General features: G+C 42.4%; 1 protein-coding gene across 4 annotated transcripts in view; it reads left to right on the plus strand.

The window, feature by feature from the left end:
- SCUBE1 (signal peptide, CUB domain and EGF like domain containing 1) overlaps positions 1-20,696 on the plus strand; it is a 175,269-nt gene that overhangs the window by 135,587 nt on the left and 18,986 nt on the right. For all 4 annotated transcript variants that reach the window (XM_064654102.1, XM_064654103.1, XM_064654101.1 and 1 more), the window contains 4 exons: positions 13,082-13,198; positions 15,560-15,682; positions 18,757-18,876; positions 19,987-20,079. In XM_064654102.1, the coding sequence (XP_064510172.1) occupies positions 13,082-13,198; positions 15,560-15,682; positions 18,757-18,876; positions 19,987-20,079 (453 nt within the window). The remainder of the gene's footprint in view (positions 1-13,081; positions 13,199-15,559; positions 15,683-18,756; positions 18,877-19,986; positions 20,080-20,696) is intronic.

Here is a 20,696-nt window from a genome sequence, read left to right on the forward strand (position 1 = left end):
AAAAATAACATTATTTAGCCTTCCTCTCCCTTCTGGAGGGGCAGTAACATACAGTTTCACAGCCAGATGAGATGGGCACCAGCAGAAATTTTACTGCCTGGTGTGGGTTTTTGTCTTAATATTTAAAATACATTTTTAGCTGAACCCACACAAATCTCTCGCTGAGGTTGTCACCTTCATGGTCAGGACTGAACTGTAGAGTGTGGAGAGCATTATAAGGCCATGAGGCTGCTGCTGCCTGTGTCCTTGTGAGGGAAGTGGATCCCAGAGAGCACGTTTGCTGTCTGGGGTGAGGAGCAAGCAGACTTTAAAGTCCCCTCATGGACTTTTGCCCGAGTCTTCATGTGCATGTGCTGTAAGTTTGAGGTCTTCAGCAGTCAGAAAAAACATGCAGAACTCATTTTGCTCTCGTTTATATCAAGGAGAAGGCTGTTGTACTCAGCAGAGCTGCAGTGCTACCACAGTAAAGGAACCTGCTGGTCCTTATTGCCTTGCACCACTTGAATGGGGTGTCAGTGCCACTGTGGGGGTGATTAATGGGAGAGAGGGATGAGGAGACTCAAGCCATTCCCCTGTCAACACTCCTTTGTGTAATACACGTGAGGGAGAGTGATTTTGCCTTGATGCACTCATCCACTCATCCACAGCACCCAGGGAATGGCTGGAGCTGTGTCAGGGCAGGCTCAGGTTGGATCTCAGGGAAAGGTTCTTCCCCCAGAGGCTGGTTGGGCACTGACCAGGCTCCCCAGGGCAGTGGGCACAGCCCCAAGGCTGCCAGAGCTCCGGGAGGGTTTGGATGATCCTCTGGGGCACAGGGTGTGACTCTGGGAATGGTCCTGTGCAGGGCTGAGGGTTGGACTGGATGATCCTTGTGGGTCCCTTCCAACTGGGCATATTCTGTGATTCTGTGACCAGATGGCTGTGCTCTCAGTTATAAAATACATTGACTTGACAGAGGCTGATTTTCACCCAGTCCAGCTGAGTCTGACCCAGGGTATTTAATTGTGTGGACTCTTGGTGTATGAACAGCAGTGCTGGTTCAGTTGCTAATGTAGCTCAAAAACCAGTGAGAATCAGTGGTGTGCTGGAGGAGATACTGGGAGCTGCTTATGGAAACCAGACTGGCTTCACAGAAAGAAAATTCAGGATGATTTCCCTGTCACTGATGATGTTCTCTCCCCGTGCAGATTTTCTCTAAGGCATTCTGTGCCACTGAGCCTTGCAAAAATATCGTGCTTCTGACAAGCACCATATTGCTCCTTGCATCAGATTAAAAAAATACTCTGCTGGGAAGCAACATGTTACACTGTCAATGAAAGGAATACTTTTCAAAATCCTCTCTGTTACACTTGGTGTCAGTGAGACTGTGAATAGTGGTGCGTTTTCTGCCTCTGTGAGAAAAAAAGGGTTGCAGGATCATACCCAGAAACAATAAATGCCCCAGGCATGAAGTAAAAACAGCTCTAGCCAGTACAAGTTTTGTTTGCCAAGTGATAGTATCTGCCGTGCTGGTTGTAGCAATTAAGTCTGCTGAAACATGAAAACAAATACATCCCCCCCCACCTCCAGCTCTCCCCTCTGCAGCACAGTGTTTTCATAAGTTAAAGGGGAATGTTCTTTGGAAGGAATATTAAACCTCACAATCTAGGCTTTAAATCAGTTTCTAATGGGATGAGACCTAATGTGGGGAGGGCAGATGGGACAGATTATTCCACTTCCATTTTCCCATGAAGCTCCTGACACAGGCTACTGTTGGAAGTAAGACAGTAGATTAGTTTGACCTCAGGTCTCGTTCAGTATGGTAGCTCTTACACTCTTAAACTCTATAAAAGTATACTGCTATCAAATTGCTTTTTACAGCTCTGCCTGGCCCCCTCTCCTTGCTGATGTGTGTGGGAAGCCAAGCAAAACGTTCCATTAGTGTTTAGAAAGAGAATTTGAGATACAATTTTCAGTTGATGCTGTAGGATTTATGATGTGTATAGTGCAGAAATGACTTCACTGGACTAGAATCATGTTATGTATTAATGAATTACCAGGATATGAGTCAGCCTTGGAATAGTCAGAGCAGGAAGGTAGCATTCTTCCACAAACAATAATCTGTTGATAAATAATGCTGAAAGCTGTAATTCAATAGGAATTGTTTTTAAAGGGAATCAGAGAAAGACTATATGTATAGATATAATCACATTGATTAAGGTCAGATAGCCTTCTGCTATACAGAATTGCATTAAAATGACAACTCTGTCCCAAATATTCATTTTCTTGTGCTTGCAGCTCCACTCCTGAGCCTTTTAAAAGTGCCCTGGTTTGTTTATTTTGTTCTGATGAGAATAAAAGCCAAACTCATTGAAACGAAGGGATGTGATTTTCTTCCAGTAGCCACGTTACAAACTGCTACTCTTTGTTTTGCTCACTTGGAGATGAGGCCTTAGTCAGGACAGGTGAGATAAAACCAAAAATCTAAGCTCAAATATTAACAGTCAGTGGAATGGGGGGAGTGTCTCCTGGGATTTTGCTGGGTGGGGGGGTTTTGATGCATTTTGCAAAGCACAGTGTTAGTGTTTTTGGAGGGATACCTGCCTTTCTGGGCAGAGTTTTTAAGCAAGCTTTTGAAGCAGAAAACAGCAATTCCTGTGTATATTCAGTGGTCACTGACTTCAGCAGGAGCAAGGGAGCTGGGAATTCACGGTGAGGTCCACGGGAGGTGAAGGGAAGTGCTGTGTTTGAGTTCTCAGCTGAAAACTGAAACTGTGTTGTTGTACTTGCTCTTTCAGCACCGTCAAATAACACCAGGCACGTTTTCACCCACACTAGTCCCCTGCTCCTTCAAGAAGTCTCACTAGCAGCTCCTGCTGAAGGGTGATGGAGACAAGCACCTTAGCAAAGAGAACAGTTTCCTCTTTTCAGAAATCCAGTGTATTGCAGGATAGAGGGAATATTCCTTCCTTGGCACAGAGAGGGTGAAGCCTTTATTATGTTGTCTCATCAGGCTGTTAAGCTGCTCTTACAGAGTTGCTGTGTAAATAGTGGCTTGAGCAGAGTGCAGACTAGTAAACATGTTTATGTTTGTAGGAAAACAAATAAAGTTTCTTTTAATGTGCCTGAAGTTTTTTTTAATGCACTTCTCTTGATATATGGCTTCTCCTACCCCAAGCCCTTGAAGTAGTAGCACAGTTTATTGCTGTAATAGCAGTAGATAACTCAGCTTGCCTTTGCCTTGGGAAATGATTGATATTGGAAAATGATACATGTTTGCTTATAAAATCTTGGCAATGTTTTGATGAAAGTACTTTGTTTTCTTTAAAAAAACCATTGGAAATAGCATTTAATTGCATTTTAGATTGCCCTGGCAGAACAATGGTGAGAGCACAAACGTAATAGGAGCCAAAGCCAGCTGCCTCCTGCTGGGTTCCTCAGATTAGCAGGGGAACCTGAGCACAACAAAGCCCTCATGTCATGGGGAAGGGGTGGGGAAGGTCTGGGACAGGTAAGCCTAGGCCCAAGAGCAAGGGAAGTCTAAGCATAAACACAGCTTTGTCTCCGATTTCAAGATGTTCCTCACACAGAAACTTAGCCTTTTGCCTTTCTTGTCACCATCTCTCTTTGTCCTTCCCCTCATGTCACAGCAGATTCAGCCCTGGAAGCCCTTGTGCAGCTGGGTGGTGACTGTGTCCAGTTGTCACATACAGCAAACAAACTGGCTCAGGAGGGTCTTTATTTTCACACCATAAATAATTTTGTTTCAGAATTTCACGTCAGAGACAAGCTGTAGGTAATGTGGGGAAGCTGTGAAGCAAATAAATTCAGTGTCAGAGATGCACTGAAGGTGTTGGTCCCATCCCAAACACCACTGGCTGTAGCTGCCATTTCAATCCCCAGGCTAAACATTCGGAGGTACAGTTTTAAGTCAGGGTCATTTGTGGCAGCTCTCTTCACCTTTCTCTGATTTGCCATCACTGAAAAGTTGCAAATGTACTTGGACTTTCTTTGGCCTTTCACCAAGCTGTTCCATCCCAACCTGATCCCAGAGTGGGTAGATTTTGCAGCTCTCGTGCTTGGCTTAACTCACTTTGTATTGATTTGAAATAGGTTATAAAAGTGAACAATACTGTTAAATGTACCAGAGCATATTTTATACTGTTATTGATACTATTAGCTTTGGTTGTATTTAGAAGATAATGGTGCTTTACTCAGGTTTAGATCCCTATAGTGCATTTTTATAGATTTTATATTTTTATATATGTATTTTATTTTTTTGTATATATATTTTTTAAATCCTTTAGAAATCCCTTTAAAAATTGTTATTCACACAGATAACAGTAAGGATGAGAGAGCTGCCATGAGCTTATGGTGAGGTTAAATGTGATACGCTCGACAGAGAAAACCAATAACAACTTGAAATCTTCCTTTCCAAATGCCTTAATAGAACACCTCCCCTGGCTCACTTTGTGCCTGTGACCTTGGGCAGGCTCACTAATTTTATACCATTGTGTCTAGTTATTAGTAGGTTTTTTTCCCTGTTCCATAAGAGACCAGGCAAACTTTCTTACCTGCAAAAAAAAAAAAAAATCCCTTTCTTTTTTTAACTCCTCTGTTTGAAAGTCTCCACAGAACTGTCTCTGGTGATTGGGGTCTCTCTGCAAAGCCTCTGGGGAGAGAGACTACCTTAGCTGAGGGTTCTTCTGCCCTCTCTCCCCCTTCAGCAGGTGGGTGAACCCTGAAGTTTCTTATCTTGGAGGATGTGAATTGTCAGTCTGAGGGTCCCTGGAGTGTGTCTGTACAGAGAGTGACTCATGGCCAGATGTACAGGCACCTTGGGGTGCAGTCTCACAGGAGGTGACCTGTGCTCAGCTGCAGCACAAGGCTGTGGTCTGTCCCTGCCTCCAGAAGCTCCAGCATCCTGTGCTGCTGGTCCTTAAATTGAACATCAGGTTGGCTAAGCTTAACTCCCCTTGCAGTACTGAGATTTAGCAAGCAGTTTTGCACAACCATGTTTGAAATACTAGAAGAGATTATTGTCTGCCAAATTGGCATTTATCAGGTAATCCTCTACCATTATTGTTTTTTAGTTTGGTGCTGCATACAAAAAAAAAAAAGTGGGTGGTGGGGTCTTTCATGCTGCTGCAGGGAAAAATATCAGAAATCCACCCAACAGCAGAGAAATAATAATGCAGTAATAATGGTGGTGATAATTTTGATGTATTTCATTATAGAAATGTAAAAAAGCCTTGGACCAAACCCCACCATCTACAGTCAAAGAAACCTCCCAAAGACCCCAAAGTTCACTGCCAATTTTTGCCCGGCTGAAGTTGCCAAATCCTGCAGTTTTTCCATCCCAAACCATAAATCTTCCCAGCCCCCTTGGGCAAAGCCTTCGGTGACCCAAAAGCGAGCCAATAATTGCATGGCTGGTGCACGAGGCAGAACAAACCCAGAGTGACTGGGAGCAGAGCTGGCCCTGCAGTGCTGACAGGAGGAGGGATGTGTGGGGGTCACAAGGGGAACACCCAGGGAATAGGCCTTTACTGCAGTAAGATGTTCCCCCAGCCCCGTTTCTGTAGACTCAGGGGAAGCCCTGAGGGAGGTTTGTGGAAGAGAATATGCTTGTGGACTCCGTGTGGAAGAAAAACTAAATATGGAATTTTTGAAAAAAAAAAAAAATGAAAAGAGAAAGGAAAATTAATTTGTTGATACGTGAGATCACATAAAACTCCCTTGGAAGAGTTCCTGAAGAAAAGATTGTATTTACTCTGGAGAGGGAGCAAACAATTTAGGCCTACAATTTTATTGCCAAGTCTCATTTTTTAACCTGCTTTCCTTCTGTTTTCAGGCCCCAGAGATAGCAGAGTGGTTCACAGAAAGTGCAACTGGTCTCTTTTGATAAGGTCTGATACCAGAGATAAAGAAAACAAGCTGCCATTTGCCTTTAAAGACTCTCCCAAATGTACTGCCTTGTTCTTCCCAAGGGCAGTTCCCTTTGCTGTAACTGCTGGGTAAACAGTTGCTCTGATGTTGATGGGGGGGATGAGTTTGCTGGGTGAAGAGTTGTCCCCTTGGTGCTCAGCATCTACTGCTGCAGTTCCTCCAGCCACTGAAGGGGCCAGTGAAAGATCAGTGTCTTTTGAATTGAGGTGAGCTGATGGGAATTAATGGGGGCAGCCAGGGAAATACTTATTTGGAATCCTGCTTTCTTGTGTGTAACCTCAGACCCGAGGAAACAGCATCTGCCAAGAGGTACCTGCTGATTGCTGAAAGGATGAGGTGTGCACTACACTCTTAAGAGAAAATATTCAGCCTCTACCAAATGTAGCAATTAAAAAGGAGCAGACCAGTTTGAACTCTTAAAAATTAAACTGATGGAAAAGACCAAGGGGTCAGTCCAGGCAAACATCTAGAGAACCCTTTCTGGAGCAGGGATGTTTTTGGAGGTTAACCAAGCAAAATGCCAGAGGCTGCTGAAGTGCAGGGGGTCAAACTAAATGAGTATGGTCATCCTGTTGGTATTAAAATACAGTCATTCTATCAGAATAAATATCCAGTTTGTGGATTATGTCTTGGAAGACATTATTCCATTTCAGACATGTGAGAACACACAGTAAAAGGAGAAATCAGGGATGCCCAGGTACTCCATAGAGCAAATCAGAGTATCTGAAGTGATCAGACCAAAATGACAAAACAACAGACTACTGTGGCTCCCTAAACTGCACTTGCAGCAGAGCTATACAGAGTGTTAATATTGCATTTAGTACTCTATGAAGACAGAAGGACATGGCCTTGGACTTGTCCCTCTCTGCTGCTGTGTGCCTGTCCCTGAAGCTGAGCAATAGTCATTTCGTTGTGCACTGCTAAACCCTTGAAATATCTCCTCAGTGGGATGCTTGCAGAATAAGTCACAGGTTTCTAATTATTTATTGCCTCTGTCTCAAGTATATTTTGCAGGTTTCTTTTTGCTGTTTATATACATTTATTTGTTTTACTACCTCCTTGCATTCTAACAAATCATCTCTAATAAAAAGCACATTTCCTTGCAAGCAGAATCCATTTCCTTCAGAAGTCTTTCAGTCCCTGATTAGTGGGTTACATTTGGTCTTCACTAATCACATAGTTAACTGTGAGCAATAAAGTTCTTAAATAAATAAATGCTCTGGTCCAAGTCAACCTTAGCCATAATGGACAGTTTCCCACTTAAATTTCTGAAATACAAGATGGGACTGTGCTACTTAGGCACTTACATTCACATTAAAAGTATAGCCATTAATGCCAGATCTGTTTTTTTCCTGCAGGTCATTAGTATGTTATTAACAATTAAGTCTCAGCAACAAGTTGCCTTGATTGCAAGTCAGTAATGCAGTGGGAAGTCTAAATGGGTGTGGGTTTTCAATTACTTTTAAAGGCTTGGGGTTATGGCTTTTTTTTTTTTCTTTCTCTTTGTGTTAGCCTGCTCCAGAAGCACTCAGTGGGAAGGTAATGAAGTAGAGGATTTGTACATTACTACATCTTTCCATGCTTCCTTTTCATTGGTTTTATTATTGTAGACTTTGAAACATAAGGAGAAGTCAGCTATAAGCCATTCCTTCTGGTCAGGGTTGGATGTGTATTAGAGAGCTCTCAGATGGAGGATGCATTTTTACTAACTGTGAACAGGGGCAGGTCACTGAGGATCAAAAAACGTGAGATGTGGTGGAAACCCCATCACAGGGCAAAATAATGCCTTTCCCAACACTGAGATTAAACCACCATTTGTTGGAGAACAGAGCTCGAATCATGACTCCCTATGGCCCAGCAACCACTCAGATTAAGATATGTGGTTTCCCTCATGTCTGTCAAATATTGTTGGAAAGCAGGCTGGCGGGGCTCTGAGGTGAACAACATTACATGGGTGGTATCAGTTCCCTGCAGAAATTGGAGGGGGGGGGATGAGAAGACAGAATATAACTTTCAGCCAAAATACATACAAAAAAGCATTAGTGTTTATTTTAAAAACATCATGTAACACTTCTTTAGAGTTTCTATGTATGTGTGCTTAATGAATGGGAACAAGGAAAGGCTCTGTTTCTCAGAGGAGCCGATAACTTGGAAGCCGAGAAAGGTGAACGCGAAACGTTCTGACTAACCTTGAGCTTGGCTTGTGTGCATGATCCGGGGGACAAATGAGTCCACATTTGGCCTGGGGGTTAAAAATAAACCAGGGCTGCGTGAGATGGACAAAACAGAACTATGTATTGGGAGTGTGTGGAGTCATGACTGTAACAGCACCTCGAAGTATTGCTGTAATATCTTGACCATGATGTGTCATGAGTCACTTTTGCTGATGAAGGAGTTGCTAGCAGAGACAGAGATTTCCTTTTCTTTTTGTTCTACATTCCATTTCTTAGTAAAAAATATTAATTTTTCTATTTCACTTCTATTTGAAATAGTATATTTAAATTTATGTATTTTGCATATATGCAGCAATCTAGTGCATACTTCTTGTCTTGCCTCACCAGACACAGATAAATCAAGTATGTGTCACACAAATCAAATATATCATTACAATCACAAATCCCTTTTATAGCTTTTATTGATTGTCTTTGAGCCCCTCCTGTCTCGTTCTCTGTAGCACAAATAGCGCCGTCAAATAACAGGGATCTCTCCTTGCCACGTTTATTTTCAAATCACAGGAAAAGTACTCCAAACAGCAAGACCAAACTCTTATTCAGTCACGATATGTGGCCTGTGTTTTGGGAGGAGGTTCCCAGTTTCCTAAATTGACCTAGTTACTTAATGTATGTGTCAGAGAAAAGCTGTTGAGATGATCATTGGTTTTCTGAAAACAAATGTTCTTAATATGAACAAACAAAATTACATTGAGGAAGAAAGAGAGGGGACAACCCTTATTTCTGCAGTAGATTTTTAAGGTGAAATTGGGCAAACTGGGTGTTGGGTTGTTCAGTTCTGTAACCACAACCCCCACATCACACCTCTGTGTGAGTGGGTTTTGCACGTGTATGTTCTGCCAGGGTTCTGTCATAGAGGTTCCTACACCAGTTTGGAGTTTCTAAAGCCATCTCTAAATCAGCCACTGTTTTCCAGTCTCACGTGCACATGTTGGGTGTTGAGCTGCTTGCTTGTAATGCCAGTGCTTTATGGAAATGTCCAGGGGCAGGGCCAGTGGAAAGGGAAGGGACTTGAATGAGCATGGAAAATAAGGGACTTGAATGGGCATGGAAAATAAGCTGCTTTATTCCCTGCTCCCTCAGGTCACCTTTGAGACACATCTGTGTGAGGAAACTGTAGAAGAAATTTGATCTGTGGTAGCTCCCTTCTGGAGATAGAAGACTTGACTTTCCAGTACTGACAACCTGACACCCACTTACTAACTTTGCATTCAAGAAAAATAAAGATCATTAAGGGATCGTTTAACATGTGAAAGCAGGGGAAAAAAGAAGCTAAGTATGATTGAAAAACCAACGATAAAATCCAAATGCTGACTTGAAATAATAGGAACCCAGCCAAACTAATATTATCAAGCATGGCCAGTGTTGCCAAAAATTGCTTCCCTCAAAAACCCAGGGAAATCCTGCTCTTTTATTAAACCATTGAACAATCTCTTCAAGTTGAATCCCTTCTGTGCAAAAACCAAAGAGTGCTTCCACTGTTCAGACATTCTCTTTGGAGATGGGAAGGGGGATTGCTAGAAGAGATGTTGGACTTTATTCAGCCTGAGATGATGCCTTGATGTCATGGAAACAGGGGCTGGAAGCTGGGCTGTCAGCAGCACAGGACACCATGGGGAGAGGTCTGGGATTGCCCATGGATCAGTGGTGGAGCTTGGAAGGGACCTTTGGAACTCATCTGCTCCAAGCCCTGAACTTGGCCATCTGCTGTGAAACAGGGAGGTCCTGCTCTTAGATTTTATATGTACCATTAGTAATCCTAAAAAAAAAAAAGCTGGCAGGAAACTAATCATGTACTAGAAGCAATGAACTTAGCCCCATGGTCCCTGTAAACTTCAGGCAGCAAAGCTGTGAAGACGTTTCTTTATGTGCTGGAATGGCACAAGGGCCTGTGCAGTGATGGGTGTGATATGAATTCACCTGCAGTGGTGAGTGTGATAGGAATTTTTGACTTGATGTCAGATAAGTGCATTAGCAAATCTGAAATGTTCTGACAGAGCTTGGACTGTTTCTGAATTTATGCCAAATTCAACTAAAAATAGAATACAAACTTCAAACTCAAGTTGAACTTTTCCCCCTTAGTTCCTTGAAAACACAACACTTTGACTTTTAGTGTTAAAACAGTTAAAAAACTTTCATTTAAATAACTTTAAGTTGTTTTAAGAGCCCCTCAGACCCAGAAAGATAATTTATTAGTATTTATTCTGGTTTGTGGGAGGGGGGAAATTCAGAGCAACACAATACAAAAATATGTGTGTTCATGGAGGGGAGGGGGGCTGATTTGACCAGAAAGCTGAAAGATAAATTTTTTGTTCTCAGTGCTCCAGCTGTAACCTGCCACATCTCTGCTTTTGGCTTTTTTTGACTCCTCTTCAGTAGGTGAGGCTACCAGATTTTGTAGTGTTGTTTGCACAAAGGAGACAGGGTTTAGATCCCTACATTTGTTCCCAGTTGGTGTGGTAAGCAGGGGCTGTGAAGGGATAATCCCTGCCTTCCTGTATATCTTAAGAGATATACAGAATATTCTGAGTTGGAAGGGACCCACAAGGATCATCCAGTCCACTCTGAAGTGAGTGACCCATACAGGGATCAAACCCACAACTGGTGTCATTAGCACCTCATGATAAGGGTATCACGAGGGTGGTGGGAAACAAGCACATCCCTTCAGGCTCAGTTTGGAGAAGTATTATGAAGCACCGCAGAGGTGTGAGGGCCAGCTTCAAAGTTTCTGGGAGCCAGGGGATAACAGCGTCCAGAGCACAGATATCAGAGTGTAAAAAGAAAATTTAAAAAAAAAAAGAGGATTTCCAGGGTTTCAGCATCCTGTATCACAGCACCGGTTTCTTGTAGTGAGGAGTACGTGGTGCATATTTTTCCCTTTTCTATGCCAAGTGCTGAATTCCTCAGGGGACTGGTGATTGTGCAGACCTCTGCTGGGACCCTCGGGCAGTGCCCAGCCCTGCCTTCCACAGCCAGGAGGAGAAGGAGCTGGGGGCCAGCAAGGGAAATCTTCATGGAGCCTTCCCACGTTCCATCAGCCGGAGCAAGGTGCTGAATTCAGCAGAGGTGGGATGAGGGCTTTAAAAGGCTTTTCACCCTTTTTTTTCTGCTACATCTTTGTCATAGAAATGCATTTGTCCATCCTGAGTGCCTGTTCCTCAGCAGGCAGATGACTGACTGGTCATGTTATTGGGCAGAGGGATTTGCATCCTTCTTAATGTGAAATAAAAAAAAGGGCCTGAGCCACAACGTGCAGCAGCACAAAGTGCCGTGTGTGTGAAAGCAGCTCGTAAACCCCATGGACTGAACTAGCCCAGGGCAAGGTCACTACTGAGAAGTATGAAATTGTATTTTTGAAAAAGAGCCCTTCCGAGGTAAGTCAGAGGCCAGAAAATGAACTGCTGTTGTGAATTTCCCGAGGTCACACATGAATGAAACCATGATGTATGATTTGGCTTCTTAGGCATTAAAAATCCTTTATAACTGCACTGTTCATTCCCCCATGATTTTACTTGGTGTATTTATTTAGAGAAAACTGAAACAGTTTGCCATTTATGTGTATTCAAAAGCTGAGCATTACCAAGACTATAAAGGAAACCTTAAAAAGAAATTGCTTTCAGAACTCAAGTAATGATATTTTAAAAGGCATAGGAAAATGCATTAAAAATTAAATGGATGAAAGAAGGAGAAAATCTCAGTTGTCGTTTTTCTGACTTGATTATAGCAAGTGATTGTGATGTACACATAAAACTGGGTAGGACAGATTTTTGTTCATCATGTTTATTTTATTTTGTGTTATGCATTTGCCTAAACAGTTGCTTCCCACGTTGTGAATTATCTTTTGTGTGAATGTTTTGAAACATTTAAAATTGGAGATTGTATAAAAATAGAGCTGTTTATGACATTCTAAATTTGTGCCTATAAGCTCTCACACAGATTTTGGGTTTGTGTACACATACAGAAAATCTTGGTTTTATAGTTCTTGGAGTTAAGTGTCTGCATTTATAATAGCAAGATGAGACCCAGAATGTTTCATTAAACATCAAAACTGTGTAAATAATACTTGGATATAGGAATATGGTGAGTTGTCGAGTTTTTACAGGCACCCACAGCTTTCCAAGCATGTACAATATGAAAGTCCAAGTCATATATTGTAATGGTGTTGCTCAGGTTATGCTCTTAATAAGTAACTCTAGAAAGTGTGTAAAGTGTTATAGGAATATTATTCCATTCATTTATATCTCAGGAACACTGGAGGAATGAGATCTGTTGAAACTACCACTTTCAAATAATGCCATTGTATTAATTTCTCTGGCTTAAACACAGGAAAATTAAACACTGAAGAGAATTTTTTAAAAAAAAACCCAATTGTTTAAGGATAAAATTAACTCCAAAGTGTTATTTTGCGCAGATTGCTGTTTAATTTAGCCATTTTCAGTAAGTCTGTTCTGTCATGACTGCTGTCAGATAAACCTCTGTAGCTGTTGCAAGTCTGTCCAGTCTTGTGTAGGCAGAGCAGAAGTCTGGGAGCAACTCCCGTTCCTGGTGGCCCAGGTGTCAGAGGAATGGTCAGTGGAAGAGGGAATGACTCGATTCAACCCAAAACTTTTTCCCATTGTGCCACTAACCCCCCAAAACTTTACCAGTCCCCCAGCCCTGCCGGTCAGTACGATCAGAAGTTAAAGGTTGCCATCTAATGGTGAACATACATAAAACAGTCTGCGTGGGGTTCTCCCAAACTGTCTTTTCTTTTCTTTCTCCCTGTACCTGTAAGTATTTTCTTTATCAGGCACTAAAGGAATTATTTTATTCAGGTTTGACATGGGAGTAAGGTAATACCTTGCTACTTTATCAGTAACAAGGTGTTGCAACTGTATGTTTAACTAAAGTCTAATTTCTTGCTGCTTTTTCTGTTAATTCAGATATAGATGAGTGTTCATTTGAGAGGACCTGTGATCACACCTGTATCAACTACCCTGGAAGCTTTGAGTGTCTCTGCCACAAAGGCTACACCCTGTATGGACTGACACACTGTGGAGGTTTGGAAACTTGAGTTTTGCTCATGTGTGTGTTTGTTTGCTCTGTGAATGTTTACTGAACCACAAGTTCTTTCAGGTCAAGGTTTTAGAACCCAAGATGATAAAGCAATAAAGTTAAAATAGAGCTAAAAGAGCATGAGCTGGGCATGACTAAAATTTGCTGAGGCAGGTTTTGATTGTGTTCAACACACTGGTCAGAGGAGACCAAAGGGGTTTTTTGAGGGATTTGTTAAGTGTATCAAGTCCAAATTGTGGATTTTAACCAATCAGGTCAGCATTACACAAACAAAGGTGAAAAGAGAAAACTGTAATAAAACCTGAAATCCCTGAATCTAAATTACACATTTCCCAAAAGGGTCTCCATGCTATTTTTAAATGTAAAACTAAAAGGTTTAGTTTAGTTTAACAGTGGTTAATAGATAATTAGTTAATTATTCAAATTATTCGATATACAATCTAAGTAAAGCTTACATCATACTGTTAACAAAGCCCTGGCTTTAAATCCAGAAAAGCCATTTATTGAGGCCACTGCTAATGATGTCTCTGCCTGGCTGCTGCTTTTTTGGGAGAAAGGCATAGGAGATGTAAGTATCCAATGAATTCACTGTATAGTAGAGGCAGGTAGGAAGAGAAATAGGAGTCCATCTAAGGAAACAGTTTGGGAAAAGACTCCACTTGAGGGCAGTTCTGAAAGCAAAAACAGTGTGAAAGTTTGGGGACCTGTGCTGTGTGTGGTGTGGAGAGACTGGTCTGCAGTTTCACTGTTAATTCCTTGGTGTCATAACTCAGGGAAAGCCTCAAAGTTTGGGGTTTGGCCTCAGTCTTTAAGTACCTTCAGCCTCAGTTCAGCTTCAGCCTTTTAAATAAGATTGAAATAGGACCAGAACTCTTAACTGGAAATACTCAGTGCTGAACTTCAGGCAAAAACATAACGAGATCCAAACCTCCTGCTTTTTTCCATAATGAGCAAATCCAAAATCACAGCTCAGAATCCAGACTTGTGCAGACCCTGAGCTGTGCCACTCAGGCCTGTCATTACTTTTAGTCAGCCCCTTGAGAGAGGTGTTTACAGTGGAACAAATAACTTCCCCTTGGCACTGAGCAGAAGTGAAAACCAGGGAGAAAAAATGAGAACCTTCCAAAGGATGTGGTGCAAGCTCACCTCTTCCTAAGTTTTCTCTCCATCTTGCTTCCCCTCTAGTAGAAATTAATAAGCCACATGGAAATGTCCTTGTTCTGGGCCTGTAATGCTGAAGGGCAGCTCTTGTTGCTCTCTCTAAAACTCTTCTCATGGTATCTCTTGTAACAGAAATTGTGTGTCATAAGGGGGTTTTTTTAGAAGGGCAATGCTGGTGCTTCCACTACCTGTTTAAGTAAGGATTTTTTCTGGGACTTGTCAGTTTTTGGGACTGCTGACCCAGGACCTCCAGACTCTGACTTAAAAATCATAATGTTGTCTAGAAACATTCCTGTTGTATGAAGGTGTCTTTCCCAGTTCCTTCAATGCGTGTAGTCCATGTTTTCTAGATTTTTGCTTAATCACACAGGCTAAAATCTTGCATCAGAAGTTCTGGATTCCACAGGGATCATCAAGTCCAACCCTTAATGGTCCATATGGGGATTGAACCCACAACCTTGGTGTGATTAACCTCCTCTCACCAGAGGAGAGATTTGCCTTGTTGGCACGAGTATATAAATGCTGAATGAATAGACTTTAAAAGGATACACCTCATACTGGCTGGATACTTTCCTGAAGCACCAAAAGTTGAAAGATTTTATGTGGGAGATCAGTGATGACATATACAGTAACTTCTTTGCCTTCTTCCAAGCTTTTACCTTTTATTTTTATTCAGAGAGTAGAAGTCTAAACTACACTGGAGCTGCTAGGTTTTTATTGAATACATCATTTCCTCCTTCACCTGAATCATAAAAGCAAAATCTGGGAATCACTGGAGAATTTATCTCCCTGTTTTGCAGAAGTGACCTAATCTCACAGATGTTTGTGCCTCTGACATTTTTCTCTATAATGCAATATGCATTTTTGTCCAGATGCTGCAGAGACTTTGGAGCATGTTTTGTATCTTGTGAGTACTTCTAAGAATTTCAGTGTAACTACTCCTGGCAAGTAAATTGGATCCTATGCATAAATCCCTGAGAGAGTAGGAGCTATACATGACAAAGACATGCAATATGCATTAAAGTTGGTTGGCATGAGCATTGCCTGCCTTTATCCGTGTTGACAGAGACTCAGATATGAAAGATGTGGTAGAAAGAGGTTTCCTTATGCACATTTTATCTCAATGCACAGTGTATGTTTGCACATATGGTTAACACTCCTTGCAACTTTGTTTATATTTTCAGATATTGATGAATGCAGCATCAGCAATGGTAGCTGTGACTATGGGTGTCTTAATACCATGGGGAGCTATGAGTGTGTCTGCCCACCTGGAAAGAAACTGCACTGGAATAAAAAGGACTGTGTTGGTAAGTGGGGAAGCTTGAACTGTGGTGATGCTCCTGTTCTCAAGAGAGTGGAAAAGCCCTTGGTTTCGTCTGAGAGATGCTGCATTTTCACAGCATAGAGCCCCAAATTAATTTTATAAACTCAGATAATACCTGGCCCTATGGGGGTCCGTGGGCTAGGATAAAACTGCAGATGGTTTAGAGAAAGGACAGTATGTTGGATTTTATTTGTGTGGATTTTTTTTAAGGTTACAAGTCCATTCACAGAAATCTAAGTAGGCTTATTATTATTATCTTCTGTGTTTTATACTTCTGTCCTTAATTTGTCCTTTTTCCATCTCTATAATGTCAGCTATAACTCTATTTCCCTTTAAGACGAATTTAGAATATTCAAAATATTTACCTGTTTACAAGTAGAACAGGTAGATATTAAGATTAATATCTACATTCACAGCACCATACCCCAGTGTTTCAAGTTATCTCCAAAGGTATCCTGCCTAATATAAAGTACTGACACAAGCTGTGTCAAAAGTATTAATCACAATGAGCACAAATCCTGAGACCACTAAAATTATGGCCCTTGACCTGAATTTCTGTATCCTTTTTAAATAGATTACTTTTATCCTGAGATATTATTTGAAGCACAGCAAATCTTGGTCATGGCTGCAGCCATTCAGAGTATTTTCTGTGGGATTTTAATGCTCTTTGTCCATTTTTAATGGGAAGGGCATAGCTTAGGTTTGTCACAGGCAAATTTTGGTTCCGAGGGTTTTGTTTGCTTGTTTTGGTTTTGGTTGGTTTTGTTTTAACCACAAATAACTTCTCACAGATACATTTGGGGCTGATGCCTAATACCTCACTGGGAGCAAGACAGAACAAGAAAGGGGGGGACCTTACTTCAGAGAATTATATATTGCTTACCTTTACATATGCCTTCCCTGCTGTATAGAGGGCTAAGTGTTGTAACAATGAGAAATAGATAACTCTGTTCCTTAGTTACTCACCAGTTCTCCCTTGCAATGTGCCAGTTATTCCTCTGGAAAGGAGTTTGTAAATTAGCAGCAGGGACTCAAATTTTTGGAGGTGTGGTATAAAGTCAGACTGCAGAAGTTTTGTGCCATATTTCCTCTCAACCTCCTAAGAATGCTGTTCCCATTTCCCATTGAGAACATTTTCCTTGTTGTAAATTTCTCCTCATTATTTGTAATACTCTGCTGGAAGATGGAAAATAGAACACCCTTCTCTATTGATACACACCATTGTGCTTGATTACTTTAATGAGGCTTAAAATGAGTGTCATCTCCCTGTTGATCGCCTGCCTTTATTCCCAACATTGTTGAGAGGAAACTACATTCTACATTGTTATAAAAGCACAATAAAAAGCAGGTGAATTATATTCAGTGATCCTGAATGCCACAATTTGGAGCCATTTGCAGTAATAAAACCCTCTTTTGCTCAGCAGTGGCACTCTGTGCTTTGTTGTCTCCTCAGTCCAAAGAAACAGTGTCTTTAAAGACATCACCAGAGCAATATGAAAGACCTTAGGAGGGAGATAAGTGGAGGATGATTATTCCCATGCTTGAGATGTGAACATCAGGCATGTTTATGGGACTTGTATGTATTTATATTTAACGAGCAGTGAGGCCAGGAATATGAACCAGCTGGTGGCTGCTGGGACCCTTCTCTGCACTCAGGCCAAGCCAGCTCCAGCATTTGAATTGCTCTGTATCATGCCAGCTTTACTGGACTTTTCCCAAACCCTGGTAGAGCCAAACCAGTCTGATCTCAGAAGCAATGCCTGCCTTGGTGTTGTTCAGGGAGGAAAAATGACATTTGCAGTAGCCCAGTGAGCCATGAGAGAACAAAGAGTCAGCCAAGCCCACCTTGTAAGGGGAGCGTGGTTGGAAGAAGTAGCAAGAAGCAGCTGGAGAAGAATCACGTCCCTGAAACAGCATTTTTGTGGGGCTGAAGCAGACACCTGGCTGAGATTTAACCAGCTGATGCTTGAAGAGGTGCCCAGCTGCACTCTGTGCAGAGGTGAAATCTCTGGGAAAAAGGAGGGAAGCAGTGAAGCTGCCTCAGTGATGGCACCTGCCGGCTGCAGCCGGGAATGAACCTTGTCATTTGCGTGTGAAAAAGGATGTACTTAAGCAATACTTCAGTCCAAAAAAGCGATAAATTAAAGTGAGTGCAGGCTTGTGATTATCAGTGTCATCACCTCAGGGTGTGAAGCTCAGAGACTGCTGCAACGATTCATAACAACTTTATGTGTTTTCAGCTACAACACAAACAGTCCCTTACCCAAACGTGAGGAGTAGCTTGTGAGACCTGCAAGATACTCTTTGTCTTCATCCTGCCATGGAGCCAAGAGGAGAAGCTCTGTATTTCCTTCATGTGAGCTGCAACGTGCCCCATGTGGTGGGCACAGATGAGAAATGGCTGAGATCTCTCTGTGTGTCACACTGTCCCTTCTAGCACTGCTTGGGGCATGTCAGCAGTGGCTGAAAGGACCAGTGGGACTGTCCATCTCCATCCCAGCATCTCCTCTGCTTGGCTGTCTTTTCTAGTTCCAGAAGCTAGAGCATTGGGCTAAAGTTGAAAAGTCTGTGAGAGTTTAAGAAGTGAAAAATACGATTTTAGTGGTTCATCTAAATAAATAAATCTTTGTGATGGTGTGGTAGTTGGCCTGTGCCTCCAAAAGGGGGGAGAGGACATCTCAGGTCATCAGTGTTGCCTGTTGCTTCTGAGATCAAGATGTGCACACAGAACTGTGCTCACAGACTCCTGCCTTCCAGAGTGAGACCTGGAGCCGTGGTTGGGTGGTCCCAAAGCAGAGGGCAGGAGGGAAAGACTGATCTAAAGTTCAGGTCTAAAAACGTGGAGGAGTTTCACTTGCAAGTACAAGCTCGAGATCCAAATCCAGATCCTCTCTCCCTAATATTTTCTTATTTCAGAAATGCCTGAACCTGTCATTTGGGGTTTTTTAGCACTTCTGCCTTTCCTCACCACTGTAACCAAGTGTAAGCACGAGGTTCTGGGTTGGGCAGTGTCTGATTTTTTTTTTTTTATATTTCTCTTTATTTTTTTCTCCTCAGAGATGGTGAAATGTCTCCCAAATGCCAAACCAGCTCCCAAGGCTCAGCTGGTGTGTAGTAAGACAGGAGGCATAGAGAGCTGCTTCCTGTCATGCCCATCCAACACTCTTTTTGTTCCAGGTTTGTACAAAGCATTTGTCCTCTTTGAGTCTAGAATTGCGACCTGATGATTTTTCTCTGTTATTGCATTCATGATTCTTGCATTCAGTTTTTGTTAGTAAATAAGCAAAACATCATTATAAATTAAATTGGGCCAGATACGCACATCAGTAAATACAAGAAGAGCTGATTGTCAGTTCCATTAGAGGTTTGGTCCTTCATTGTTTAACTTGAGGTGTCATTTGCGGGGGTGGGAAATTTCTAACAAAAACCTGAGAGACACATCCACCTTAACCAGGATGCTGCACACGAAAAATTGCAACATATTGAATTCCTATGTCAAAAGGGAAGGAAAAAATGGATTTCAGTGAATTCCTGCTGCATTTTAGTACCGTATTTTTCAACTTGAATAGAGTCTTCCCCCCCCATTTTCTTTTTTTTAATCATTTGCTACAGGTAGTTTGCATCTACACAGTTTTTTAGAGCAGGGCAGGAGGGGTGGGGGGTGTTGCTATTGCTTTTTCATAGATATTCTGGCACAGGATTATTTTTGAATGTCTCTACTTTTCATGTTAGTCCTGGCATGATATGCAGTAGAGCTGTTCACTCTTTATTTACAGTTTAGCAGAGATTACTGGAGCTGTGCATTCATCTAATTTGTAAGCAGCAGTACACAGTTTGATCTGTGCAATATGTAAACCCTATTATGGTTCTAAGTGTATTATTTTTGTTTCTGCCAATAAATTCTGTCAGAGCCTGAAGCTAAAATTATTGTGAAAATACGTGGTTTATTTTCTAAATTATAGGGATGATCAAAGCAGAAAGACTCTGCCATGGACAAACACGACATATTTTCTACTTGTGCACTGTGGAATTATGTACAGTTAACCTCGTGCCAAATCATTTATAAAACGTAACATTTCAGTGCTGGAAGAAGCAAAACTTGCAGTCAACGCTGTGAAGCAGCAGCCTTTGGCAAATTATTTCAGCCTTTCAAAATCCGAGTTCAGCACTTAAAATGTCTCTTCATTTGGTGGCATTGGGAAGTTTTTTCAGGCACTAAATGTTAATAGGAGAGGATGCTCTGTGAGGCTGTTGCCCCCTGTGCTGACTGTGTGTTCTGCCCCTCAGACTCGGAGAACAGCTACACCCTGAGCTGTGGAGTCCCCGTCCAGCAAGGCAAGGCTCAGCCAAAGCGCAACACCACCCTGCCCAGCTGCCCAGGTAGGTGCTGTCCTGCTCTCCTGGGCCTTGGAGCCTCAGAGGAAGGTGATGGATGTCCCCCAGACCGCTTGGGAGTTGCAGGACATAGAGCTCTCACTTACACAAGGCCAGGATTAAGGTGGCTGGTGTTTCATCACAGAATCACAGAATATTCCGAGTTGGAAGGGACCCACAAGGATCATCCAGTCCGACCCTCAGCCCTGCACAGGACCATTCCCAGGAGTTCCACCCTGTGCCCCGAGTATATTTCAAACCCTCCTGGAGCTCTGGCAGCCTTGGGGCTGTGCCCACTGCCCTGGGGAGCCTGGGCAGTGCCAACCACCCTCTGGGGGAAGAACCTTTTCCTGAGATCCAACCTGAGCCTGCCCTGACACAGCTCCAGCTATTCCCTGGCTGCTGTCCCTGGTCCCCCCAGAGCAGAGCTCAGTCCCTGCCCCTCCTCTGCCCCTGCCCAGGCAGTTGGAACTGCACTGAGGTCTCCCCTCAGCCTCCTCTGCTCCAGCTGAACACACCAAGTGCCCTCAGTGTCCTCACACAGCTTCCCATCAAGGCCCTTCCCCATCTTCACTGCCCTCCTTTGGACACTCTCTGAGAGTTTAATATCCTTTTTATACTGT

Source organism: Pseudopipra pipra, chromosome 5 (assembly GCF_036250125.1).
Source record: "Pseudopipra pipra isolate bDixPip1 chromosome 5, bDixPip1.hap1, whole genome shotgun sequence".
Lineage (NCBI taxonomy): Eukaryota > Metazoa > Chordata > Aves > Passeriformes > Pipridae > Pseudopipra > Pseudopipra pipra.